General features: G+C 29.5%; 1 protein-coding gene across 1 annotated transcript; it reads left to right on the top strand.

Moving 5' to 3' along the window:
- The first annotated feature begins 347 nt into the window (after nucleotides 1-347).
- LOC148228988 (uncharacterized) lies at nucleotides 348-13,194 on the top strand. The gene is made up of 3 exons (XM_088199541.1): nucleotides 348-951; nucleotides 12,542-12,702; nucleotides 12,775-13,194. Exons 1-3 carry the CDS (start codon nucleotides 465-467, stop codon nucleotides 13,168-13,170), a joined length of 1,044 nt encoding a protein of 347 aa, XP_088055667.1. The 5' UTR covers nucleotides 348-464; the 3' UTR covers nucleotides 13,171-13,194.
- Nucleotides 13,195-13,365: the final 171 nt, after the last annotated feature.

Below are 13,365 nucleotides of genomic sequence, written 5' to 3'. Positions count from 1 at the left end.
GTTGTTATAAATAATTTAAAGATAAGAAGATTGCTGAATATTAATTAGCTCTATTTATTATCAATTCACTGATATATTGTCAAGGAAAGTATTGAAAAATACTGAATTTTTTTTTAAAATAAATATTAATTATTCAGCTCGAATCAATATGGATCTTTATAAATAAATTGAGTAATTTTAATATTGTTGCGGAGAAATGTGCAAAATTAAAAATTGGAAAGGAAAAAAATATTAATTGTATATTTTTTTTAAAAAGTCTATTTAAAATGAGATGAAACTTCTTTTAACTAATCGTTCAAAAACCAAAGATGTACGACCCCTACAAAGATGAGACAAATGAAGATGGCACATTAGTGGTTTGGCGGGGGCTAAACGGTTCAATTAGCAGACAGTCTGGTTGGACCAGCTTCGGAACGAACAAGTTATAATTTTGGCACCCGCTTTTCTGACCAACAATCTTCGCGATGGACGAGAAAAACAATTGCAGTCCTTGCGAAAGCTTTACAGCCATAGAAGAGTGCATCAAACCTGGAAAAGAATCCGCCAGTGGTGCGTCCAAAATTTCATTCTCCATAGAGAGCCTTTTGTCCGAGAAGAAGTTCGCAGGAAGCTCGCGCAAAGAACAGTTCGGTGATTGTGGACAATGGCAGTGTCGGCCCAAGTTTTCCAGTTGTGCTTACGAAGATTTTGCAGAAGATGAAGTCAAGACTGAAGCTCGAAAAGAGGGTGCAAAAACTGAAATGGAAGAAGTAGAAAGCTTTAAAGTCGACTCAGACGTCGCTAGTTTGTCGAATTCGGATTTAGACAATGAAGACTTTGAAGAAATCATCACTGGAAGAACTTCGGCGAACCTGTCGGATGTTCAAGAAAGAGGAAGAGTAGAAGAAATGACCGACGAATGTGGAATAACTGCTAATATATCTGATGTCGATATTGAAAACGATAATTTTGGTATGTAATATTATACATTACTATAATATGTATTTTTACTTATATAATATAAGGTGCAAATGATTATTCTATATTTGCTAGATAATAATTTATGATACCTAGTTAATTGCACAATTATTAGCAATTAAATATTAGCACAAAAGGTAATCACTATAGTATGAAACAAATATAATTTATATTACTTTACAATAAACTGTGTTAGGAAAAAATACATAATAATTAAATTTAATTAATCAGAATTATAAATTTATTTTATTCGAATTTTTTCTCCTGCATTTTAAATTTCCGGCGTAATTTATAAGTTATTTACAATTTTTTTACAGAAACCTTCTATGAATCTATAGACAAACCCTAATATTTAATAATATATATTATTTTTAAAAATAAATTATATTCGTAATAATTTACTCGCAAAAGCCAATATATTCATAATAATCATCATAAGATTTTAGTAGGTTTTTAAAAATGAATTATTACATTTGACTTACTATGGTTATTTTTATGAACTCGAAAAAATACCGTTATAATTATTATATTGATCTCAAGCTATTCAATATAAACAGATTAATGTTGCTTAGTTACCGTTTAGGACCTTAAAACAGATAGATAAAATTGTATTATTTTAAATGTCTTCCGTTTGTTCAGTTGCACTCTAAGATCCTTAGGAAAATACACAATGATTATTTTTGCGAATTCTAAAACATGCAATTATAGTTACTATTATTTATAAATGCAATATTTATATTTTTCTCACGTTATTTATTATTCAAAAGTCAGTATAATATTTTTTTAATTCGTATTTTATTTGTCACAAATGAACAGATAAAATATTAATGTTGCTTAGTTACCCTTTAGGACTTTGAAACATAGATCAAAAAATGTGTACTATAATATTAAATGTCATTTGTTTGTTCAGTTGCCTTGATGAAAATATACAATAATTATTTTTAAGTATTCGAAAAATTACAGTTATAATTATTAAATTCAATATTTATATTACTCTCGCGTTATTTATTACTCAAAAGTAAGTATAATATTTTTTAATTCATATTTCATTAATATACAAATTTACAAATCAAATATTAACGTTCCTATTTTACACATTAGGACCTTGAAACGAAAGTCAAAAAATGCGGGCTATATTAAATGTTATCGATTTGTTCAGTTGCACACTAAGACCCTGAGGTATTTATATAATTATTATTTTTAAGTACTCTAAAAAACACAGTTATTATATTCATAAATTCACTAATTATATTATTCTCGCGTTGTTTGCTTTTCAAAAGTGCATAGCATACATAAAAGTTGTATAGTTACTCTTTAAAACCTTAAAACAATAATCAAAAAATATGTACTATTTTGATTGTCATCCATTTCATTACACTCTGATACCCTGAAAAAAAATATATATATCCCCTCAGAAAATTTCATGAACATGCACCAAATTGTGCAAAAATCAAGACAATAAGCCCTAAAAAAGGCGCATTATTTTTAAATTATGAATCATTATTTTTAAATTATGATAATAACTAGAGACAGGTGTTTTCAGCAATTTTTAGTTGACTATAATTATAATTTTTTGCAAAATTGACTTAATTCGCGATTATTTCCCAAAAAATCCAAATTTTTCAATTGTTTTTTTGAAGAGTTTTTGTATAAATTAATATTTTTTAATTGAGTGCAATACTGTGTAAGGCGACACTGCGCTTGTTAACTTAATTTTTCTAAGATAACAATTAAAAATCTTTGAATTACTTGTTTGTATTATATATTTTACAGTAAAAGTGTTAAATTTCGAAAAGTATACAATGATTAACCAAAGTATGCATTAACTAAGTTTTAGTCAAAGCTTACAATGCTACGTTTTGTGTATCTGTTCACTTGATAATGCATGCACCGTGTATGCTTTAACTAGGGAATGTGTGAACTCTCCGACATGAGCTAGTTACAAGAAGTTATTTCTCGAAAACGTCATTCATTTTATGAAATATTGATTTATTAATTTTTTTTTGTCTATGAATTCGATGTTGGTCTTAGAATCGATGGTATTTAGAATTGCTGAAAATATTCTACAATGAATAAGGCGAATGATTTCACAGAACCGCTTATTTCAGTTGTTGTTTGTATGACTTTGTTGAAATAAAGTTTACACAATGTTCTTTTTTATTGATAAATAATATGGTAGTGACTAAAAAATCAGGAAATATATGTATTTTAAAATGTGTATGTTTTAATCACTTCAAGATTAAAAAAATAAATAAATTATATACACAGAAGCAAACCTTTGCTTTAAATATAATAATGGAATGTAGAAAGAAAATATAAGCAATTATAAAAATGATACACCAGGTGTTATTGGCCATAATGCGATAAGTTAATCACCTGTCCATCCAAAAATGGTTATAGAGTCAATAAAAAAATGAACGTTGGTTAGAACAGTTATACACGGTGTGTCACCAAATGGTACCCATCCAAGTACTGACCAGAATCAATGCTGCTTTGTCGGTCGTTGGTTACGACAAAGCTAATGCACAGTTTATTTATTATAATGCACATATTATTCATTTTAGATCACACTACAAATAAAATGTTCTTCAATCTAATATTTTTTTATTGAACATAATTATATTTATTTAGTGCTCATTTTTTTTATTAAAACAATGTGTTGAAAAATAATAAAATTATTCTATTTATTATATATTTTTATTAAAAAATATATTTTATATGCATTGAAAATAATTTTTCAAAATTATGTTTATTTTTCTATTTTAAATTTTTGCAAAAATAATAATGATTTTTTATTCAAATACATTTATTTTTATATGTGTAATTAAAAAGATAATTGTGATTTTTTTCATAATTTATCCCTTCTATTATATCCATGTTCTATTCAAGTTTTTTTTAATATAGCAGCTCCATTGTTAGATGATCATTTTGAATACTTTGACAAACACCAAACTGTGAGAGCATACAAAAACTAGTTACATTGTTCATAAAAGTGATTTGAGAGTGCATACGTTCCGTAGTTAATGTATGCATTATCGAAATTAATACTTTGTCTGTAACATAAATTTATACACTTATTTTTAGTAGTTTTTGATTTAATTTTTTTAGTAAAAACGTTAATTGCTAATTTATGCTACTTACTTATTTTTTGTTTACATTTGGAAATAAGCGAAGACATTGCGTTTTAATATAATTGCTGTTTTTATTTTTCTTCTGTGTATATTTTTTATATATAATAATATTATATATTGTATTTAAAAACAATTCATTTTTAAATTCAGATTTTTGTGTTTGTTTTTTAAAAACAAAAATTCATTTACTTTTAACTATAATAAAAAAATTATCTAGAACTGAAAATACATACTAATTGATTGATTTATTTACATCTAAAATTGCTTTACTGTGTTTATAATGTTATTATTAAATTTTAATAATAACACTATAAACACTAATTAAGTTATTATTAGTATTTTTTGTATATACCATAAAAAAATTCACTATTAATTTATGTCTTGTGTATTTAAATGAATTATTACAATAATTGCTAAGTGATTAAAACTTTATCAAAATGTTAATAGATGAGTCACCTTGTATCTCCTCTCTCCAGGAAGCAGTTTTGCGTTGCGCATATTTTAAATTATATTGCATATTTATCTAAAGATATTTTATAGATTTTCAGTCTAAAGCTACATTGCGCATCCACCCCACTATTTTCAAGCCATCTACTATCGCCTACTTCCCAAATAGAGCTTCTCAGTCAACAGAGTTAATTGCTTAATTGGTCTCTCCGAGAAAAATATAAATAGTGTCGGTCCGTAAATAAGTCCGGTGTGTAATTTGGATAAACGATTTAGTGCGACCGCAGGGGCAATCAATCAGGGGGCAATTAGCGGGCAGCGATTTAAACGCCGTCGTTAAACTGTCTCATCGCTGACGCTGCGTCTAACCGGAGATTTATCTGATAACGCATTAGCGTTTCGGTAGACATGGTCTACATACGGACGCGTAGCTGACTAATGCCCGCCAAAATAGAAGCCCCGAATTCCATCGGGAACAGCTTCTCGAACAGCCCTGGAAAAGTGTAAAAAATATGGCGTAACGGACGCTACCTCTCCATGTCCTCGCCGTTCAGTCGATGAGATGCTTTTCACCACACCACAAGTATTAGATTATTACAGGTCTATCCAGCTGATCAACTAGTGGTATAGTCGGTGACTAATATATGAATAAGTTTTCCTAGATTTTCCTAATCTTGAAATTAAAATAAAATGAAAGTAGGTTGTGCATAGTAGCATCTATTGATAATATAGTTTTAATAATAATTTATAATTAATAAAATGTCACTGTTTCACAGCCTTGCGTCTCACTACCTGCTTAGTATGTTATGATTGTGTTTCCCATGTACTTTTCGCCTCTTCGAATTTTTATCTTCTTTGGCTATTTATTACCCTATTTTGGAAACAAAAACTTCTCATAATATTTATTAGCTTGTTTTACTCATTTTAAAGTTAAAAATATCTAATAAATTAACTGAAGTGTAATTTTTTTGGCCTCTTATAAAGACCAATATATTTATATATTTAAAAAGTATTTTCTAAAATGAATTTTACAATTTTTACATCTAAAATCTTTGTACTAATCTAATCACAATTTCCCATCGCAGTTAACAAAACAAAATTAGTCAAAATTTAATAAACTTTGAACAAATCAATTAAAAATACTATAAATACTGAAATATATAATCAACATTAGTAAACTATTACTGGACACGGTATAGTAATATAATCGTTGTTTAAAGGTTTTTAATTAATTACAAAAGTAACTGAATCGAATTTTAATTATAATTACACGCTATAATTTTATATTTTTTTAATAAACATAATTTTTCACGGTTTTTAATCAAAGATTTTCCTTAACTAATCTGACTCTGTCGTTGGTTTTTCAGTGTCCGTCGGTAAAATTTATCAGCGTCGTTTTTTCGTTTGATATACTCTGAGCTGTTTAGACTTTTGGTATTTGTGTAATTGTCGTACGATGTCACAACAGACGAGAGCGGAAAATTTACAGGACGTTCGCTGTTTTACGAGCTAGACGCCATTTTGTTTTCACACGCGCGTCGTCACCTTGTCGGTAATTACTAGGATAAACATGCACTTAAAATACTATAAAGCACATTAGATTCCGCATTTAAAAGTAGCTTAAAATGCCTAAAATTAAATACATACCCGGAAACTAGTGCAGATAATAGATACTGTAAGTAAAATAGGTTGGTCCATTTTTTAATAAATGGCATAGTGGAATTCTCGATGATATTTTCTTTACTTTTAGCAATATCAAAAAGATATGAAAGAGTTATTTATTACGATTAACATTTTTTTTTTATAAATAAACTTTTAGCATTGAATTTTAAATACCGGAAAATATATGCATTAAAATTAAATGTATAAAACCTGTGGCTTACAAAGGGAAATTAAAAAGACTAATAGTAACAAAAACATAAAAAAATTACAAAAAACTTTTACAAAGTAAAATAAAATAATACATAATTATTATTTATATTATTAGCTTGAAACTAATTTTAATTATCACTCTTGTTTTTAATCTGTGTATGAATAGAGTCTGTTTTGCTATTTTCTATGAATTAAATATTACTTTTCTATGAATTATATATAATGTAGTGAGTGAACTAAATTTTATTATCAATAGATATTTACACTCTTACTGCTAAGAATACTGTTGCTAATAATTTATTTATGAGTATATTTTTATTTACTTATAGCTCTATAATCTACACTAGTTTTTTAGCTCTTCTTCATTATAAAAATATTATTAAATTTAACAGGTTCTTTATTTGTTAATAGGTTTACATAATTTTTTTGTGTAATACATTTTTATAATATTAAGTAGGTACTTAACCTTAATCTACAACATTTTAGATTATTAGGCTAACTATCTATAAAGGAAAAGTTGACATTATGTTTATGTTTATTTCATGTTTTGATAACATTTGTTTAGTGTATAAAATATTTGCTGCAACAACTAAATAAATTAATAAAATAAATAAGTAAACAAATAAAAATGACCAGCACAATAAACGACTGGTATAAGTCTCTGCCTATTGACCTGAAAGACCTGGGTTCGAATATCATATGGACCTTAGTGTTTTTTTAATTAAATTTCTGTCGTGTTTGGGTCTCTTAATTAGTGATTATTATATACTTAAAATTCCGATTTATCATCACAGATTAGGTTTACCCAGGAACGTCATTGGGGGGGGGGACAGGTGGAGTCATTTGTCCCCGCCTTTGAATTTAGCGAGAAAAGTCATTTAACACTTTGAATATGAGAGTAAATTTCGACACATTTATTAATTTGTTATTACACACCTTGCAGTGAGTTATTTTAAGTATTTTTCCATGATTCTTTCTGTTGCTTTCTTATTTATTATTATTTTATATTGCATTTATAGTAAAATATAGAAAAAAAAATATTTTAACACTTTGAATTTTGTTCATTTATTTTTCATATATTTTTATATATTATTTGGCTTTTGTGAATTTTTTATATCAATTCAGAAGCTACTTACAGCTACATACTTTCAGCAGCTTACTCCATAGTTTGTCTCACACGTGTTTTAAAAATATGTGAACTATCCTTATCGATATTATTGGTTAGAGTACTGGTTAAAGTATATTCAAACCGAATTTTGATCAATAGGAGGGCGCAAAAAACAGTTATCATTTCTCAGAAGTCAAAAATTCACGTCAAAAGCAATAAAATTGTGTCGGCGTCGTCACAGTGGGAACGCTCGGCAACGAGCGTTCCCACTGTGACTACGACGGCACGATTTTATTGCTTTTGACGTGAATTTTTGACTTCTGAGAAGTGATAATTGTTTTTTACGCTCTCATATTGGTCAAAATTCGGTTTAAATGTTCCTCATTTAATTTGTAATATTATTATAAAAGTCGTAGTGTGAACGCTAGATTACCGAGCCTACCCACTATTACAGTGACGGCACGAATTTATTGCTTTTGACGTTTATTTTTGACTTCTGAGAAGAGTTAATTTTTTTGCGCTCTGCTATTGATCAATATTTGTTTTGGATATATTTTTTGGAAGTCGTACTTTTATTATTTTAATATTTTATGATATTTTAGTAGGAACGCTCGTTACCGTGCGTTCCCACTGACATTATAGCTTTTGACATGGATTGTTGACTTCTCTTCTATTGGTCAAAATTTGGTTTATATATACTTTATACGTTTCTAGTTTATTATAAATCTTAATATTGTTATAAAAAGTCGAGAAGAAATGCCGTCTCTGGGTTTACTTAGATTTTCCTAATCTTACGGATGATTATTGTGATAATTAATTAAAATTGGGCAAGGTCGTATATATAGTATAAAACTATCCAATAATGAGCTTCTTCAGCGCATTATCTTATCTTATATTTATGTATAAAATAAAAAATATTATATCGGTTAAGTTTGTTAGGTGCTATCTATATTAAACCGCAGTCGGTTTATTATTTATTTTCTTAGCCTGCGGTTTGCTAATCCTTGGAATTACGTTATCGGTAAATTGTATGTTTTAAATTTAAACACACAAAATTACACTAGATAATAATTACCTAATGAGAGATCATAACGAGCGATTAGTCAGAACAATCAGTTTACCGTGAAACAATTGCTTCCGTTGGCATCCATCTCGTGTCATTCTCAGCTCGTTTGTTTTATATATATATTTACATAGTTAAAAATATAATTATGTACAAAAATATATGATATTATTTTGTCTATATAATGTTAATATTCGGAATAGATAACTAGTAAAATATAAAGATGATGCACATCCTTTCGTTTCGTTTATAATTAGAGTGGAAGCTCTCGTTTCGTCGCCTCGACGCTCGATTTATCGTGACATATTACATCCATACTCTTCTAGTTCCACGTGTAATGGGACACGTCCTGTAACCGAAGATTCACACTTTTTACTCCACTAAAAAGAGGCCAATTAAATGTGCGAGGGGTGTGTGAAAAAAAAAGAAGAAAAACAGACGCTAAAACGGAGATGTCGCGACGTGATTTATACTCGTTTATATCTTGAATAAAGTGTTGTTCTTCTTATTTGAAAGACTGTTGACTCACTACCAATGAGTATTTTTGTATAAAGACAATAGATTATATTTATAACAAATAGTAAACGTTATTTATTAATGACATAAATACGGCAGTTACAAAATCAAGGTTTAAAATTATTTAAATGCATTTGATCTGTTGCACACTCCTCTCTACAGGGTGATTAAGACCAGTGGATTTCAACTGAAATGGGTTATTGGAAAAAAAAAAGCACTGTAAGCCACACGTTCAATACTTAACAAACATTTTTAACGGCTGCTTATCTTTTGGGTGTTTTCCAACCGTCTGGAAAACCGCTAAAATTTATCCGATAAAAAACCCGATAAGGATCCGACAAACCCGATTACTTATTATCGTCATATAGTAAAATATTTGGGAAAATAATCCTTATGCGTTTAAAATAATCTTTGGAGAATAAAATTATTATAACAGTTTGGTTTCCGCGAATAATAACGGAGCATATATGCCCTAATTTTAATATTAAAAAGAGTGCGGAACTTTTAATGTTAGATATAGAAAAAGCTTTCGATTCATAAATTGTACAAAAACAAAACCCCAGACTATTTGCTACACTTAATACGCTCATACCTAAAGAGTAGAAGCTATGTTGTTTCACTAAAAAATGAAAACTTGATCCCGCGTAAAAGTCCAGCTGAAATTCCTTAGGGAAGTTTGCTCGGGCCGTTCCTCTTTATCTTGTATACGAACGATATTCTGAAAATAAAAATACGCGTTTATCTATGTCCAATAAATTACAAAAATCTTTTGCAATCATAAATAAATATTTTGAAACGTGGAAAATTAAATTTAACCGAATTAAAACAGAAGCAATTATTTTCACAAAACGTAGACAACTTTGCCCACCACCTCTTCTAAATAAAGAGGGCAATAATGCAAATTAAAAACAAGCAAGTCCATCTAAAGCCATTAAGATATACACAAACTTATTAGAAACCATGTTCAGCGTTGAACAAATTTCATTTGAAATCTAATTAATTCTTTGAGCTATGTTTAATGTGATTTGCTCAAAATCTTGACTTTTTCTGGAGCAATTTCTTTTATGCATTCTTTGGTGTATTTACCATCTGAAAGTAGCTTCATTTTTTTCCCAATAATATGTGATATTTACGTTCTGGCATTGACGTTTATTAAATACGTTTTGTTCTGCAGTCTTACTTTAAGCAGTGGCGTAGCTATGGGGGGCGGAGGGGGCGGGCCGCCCCAGGCGGCACTTGCTTCGGGGTGGCATATTCGCGATGGAATCGTCTAGTGTGGTTCTTAACCCTAAATAAACTAAAATATATGTAAATCTACGAATACCAAGAGCTTAACAATAATCAATTTATTATTTTAAGAAATGCTGATTTTATGACCCTGCATAAAATGTATGGGGGGAGCGGCAATTTTAAGGATTGCCCCGGGCGGCACATACCCTAGCTACACTACTGACTTTAAGTATTTGTAAATTCACTTTCCGTTCGTCGCCAGTATATTTTTTTTTAATCTACATGTTTTTGTTCATGAGGTACAATATTAATATTGAAGTAGAGTGACAAATTAAACATGTAGCTTTGTCTTTCATCTAAATAAAAAAATATAAATTTTCCCATTCACTTTCAAACTCTCTGTTTTCATCTTCAAAATTACTTTTCTTCATTTCAGACATAATGAAAATTATGAGCCTAATAGAAAATAAAAAAGTTTTAAAGTAGAATTTTACTCAATCACATAAAATAAAATTACGTTTATTTGGGTCAATTTGTATTGTATTATTTGTTAACGTTTCACATTCACAGTCCAACCTAGAAAAATGATAAAATGATAAGTTTATGTTGATAGTTTTCTTTGTATGCTAAATTCAAAAAAATATTTGGAATTTTTCTACCATAGTTTTTCATAATCAAAAATTTATTTTTTAAATGTAGTTCTTCCTTCATAATTGATCACTTAAAAAACTTCATTCGATAGAATAAAACTGATCGACATAAAAATGCTTTTCGATTCATATATGTATTTTCTTTCGTAGCATTTTTTTATTATTTTTGTGGACCCTTAATTATCATTGTATGAATAAACATTATAGCTTTTTTTCTCTCTGTCACTTCTGAAATGTCATAATTGTCGTTAATTAGCGTCAATGTGACACAGTGCCAATGCAAAGTTTAATTTACGATAACTTTGTACTCAGTCGAGGGCACACGGTCAAATTGCGACAACATTAATTGCTCGCTAAGCGTTTTGGTACGGTGCCAAAGAACGCTAATTAGGTGCCATTTGACGGGAGCTTTCGCCGTGGCGATTCATGCTATTGGTATGAAATAAATCATCCAATAATGACAAAGAGAAAAATCTGTTGTTGTCAAAAATTCTCTCAAGATAAACAAAACATTTACATCTTCATCGAAATCGATGGAATTTTGAGTGGTACTATAGTTTTTTTCTGTAAACTCATTGCATGGTAGTAATTTTAAATGAACAGTAATATTCACTTAAAATGTTAAATCAGCCATTTTTAAATTCAAGTGCAAGTTTTTCTTTTGAGTTCATGTATTTAACTTTGACTATTATTATAATGACATATTGTGTTTTTCCAATTTTAAATCATCAACGGAGCGCGCGGATTTGTTTTGCATTATAAATTTAAATGGCAAATCTAAAAAAATTCAATCAAAATTGGAAACACGAAATATTTATCTTATCTTTTAGCACATATTCTGCACCAGTTTAAATTTCATATACAACTAGTTTTTTTAAACAGAAATAAAAATATACCTGTTAGTAATTTTGTTGCTCAGCAGTTTGAGAATGCTCCAGAAAATCAAACAATGGGAACTACATCAGGCACCTAATTAAAAATAAATTTAAAATTCGTATTTTAAAAAGTTAAAATGAAAACTTTTCTTACTCTTTTATATACAGATATTTACCAAATTCTTGCGGCATTTTCCAGATGACTCGAAGTAATACAACAAAAGCAGGTGCTTTCGCAATATATAAATGTGATTGAGAATTTTAATATTACGAGACGTATAAATGCAGTGGTTGAAACAAAAGCACTCCACTGTTACAGCAAAGCTTGCACGCATGCATGCTTGACTACTACAATTTTATGGCAGAAACATGATGAAAGAATCGTTAAATTTATGACTGCAAAGTTTAAATGGCATTGTTATATTATTGTAAATAAAAGCAACTATCAATAAAAATAATAACACGTTAACGACCGGTCACGCCAAATGGCGTCGTAAGCACTCTTAACGTTTTGAACCTTGATTGACAGAATACAAACTTACTTTTATGTTTCCCATTATTTATATGTGTCACTCTAACCGTATCCAAAGATTATATATAGCACAACCTAATCCAACGCGATATTTTTTACAAATAAATAAAGCCTATATTTTTGCTATTTTTCAAATGCTTTTTCTATTATTATTATTTAGATGACAGCCAAGACAGAAACGACGATAGAAAGAAAAGGCCCAGAACAGCTTTCACAGCTCATCAGATCAAAGCTTTGGAAGCAGAATTCGAAAGGAACAAGTATCTCTCAGTTGCCAAAAGACTTCAACTTGCCAGAGGATTACGTCTCACAGAAACCCAGGTAAATAATATACTATTTATAGTGAAACGCGTTTACCTTCAATATTATAATTTTAAAATGTAAAAATTTCAGATAAAAATATGGTTCCAAAACAGACGGACGAAATGGAAGCGAAAGTACACCAACGATGTAGAGCTGCTAGCCCAACAGTACTACAGCAGTATGGGTATCCTTGCTCCACGACCCATGTTTCTGGGAGACCGTCTCTGGATTTTCAATTGCCCTAATCAGCTCCAAGTCGCTCCAGTGCCTTCCAACCAATGGACCAGACCTTTCGGGGCCTTTCCGACTTTGCAGGATCCAAGCGCGAGACATTGCGTACCTCTGAACTTCACTAAGCCCAGTCCAAGTTCTAGTTTTGTACCGATGTCCCATATGGGCAACTTCCCCATGAACGGATATTCACAATCACCTATAGTGTCCGATGCTAGAAACACAAGTGTTCCATATTCGGACGACAATGTTTAATTTAAAATATATACGTTTACGCCATAATTTTTTTTCATTCAAACCTTGAGATACAAGTGTTAGAAAATCAATTTCAGATCAATGTTATTTGTTACATTTTTCTCAGATTATGACAATTTAAATATTGGTAAGTTAGTCGGGATCAAAAATTTGCTAAGCCCGACCTCCTACCCGGGCTGTCACGAGTAACGGACA

Source organism: Plectrocnemia conspersa, unplaced genomic scaffold (assembly GCF_051122295.1).
Source record: "Plectrocnemia conspersa isolate PC_06_02 unplaced genomic scaffold, ASM5112229v1 ptg000012l, whole genome shotgun sequence".
NCBI lineage: Eukaryota > Metazoa > Arthropoda > Insecta > Trichoptera > Polycentropodidae > Plectrocnemia > Plectrocnemia conspersa.
Note: the sequence above shows the minus strand (reverse complement) of the source record. Positions and strands in the feature narration are given on the sequence as shown.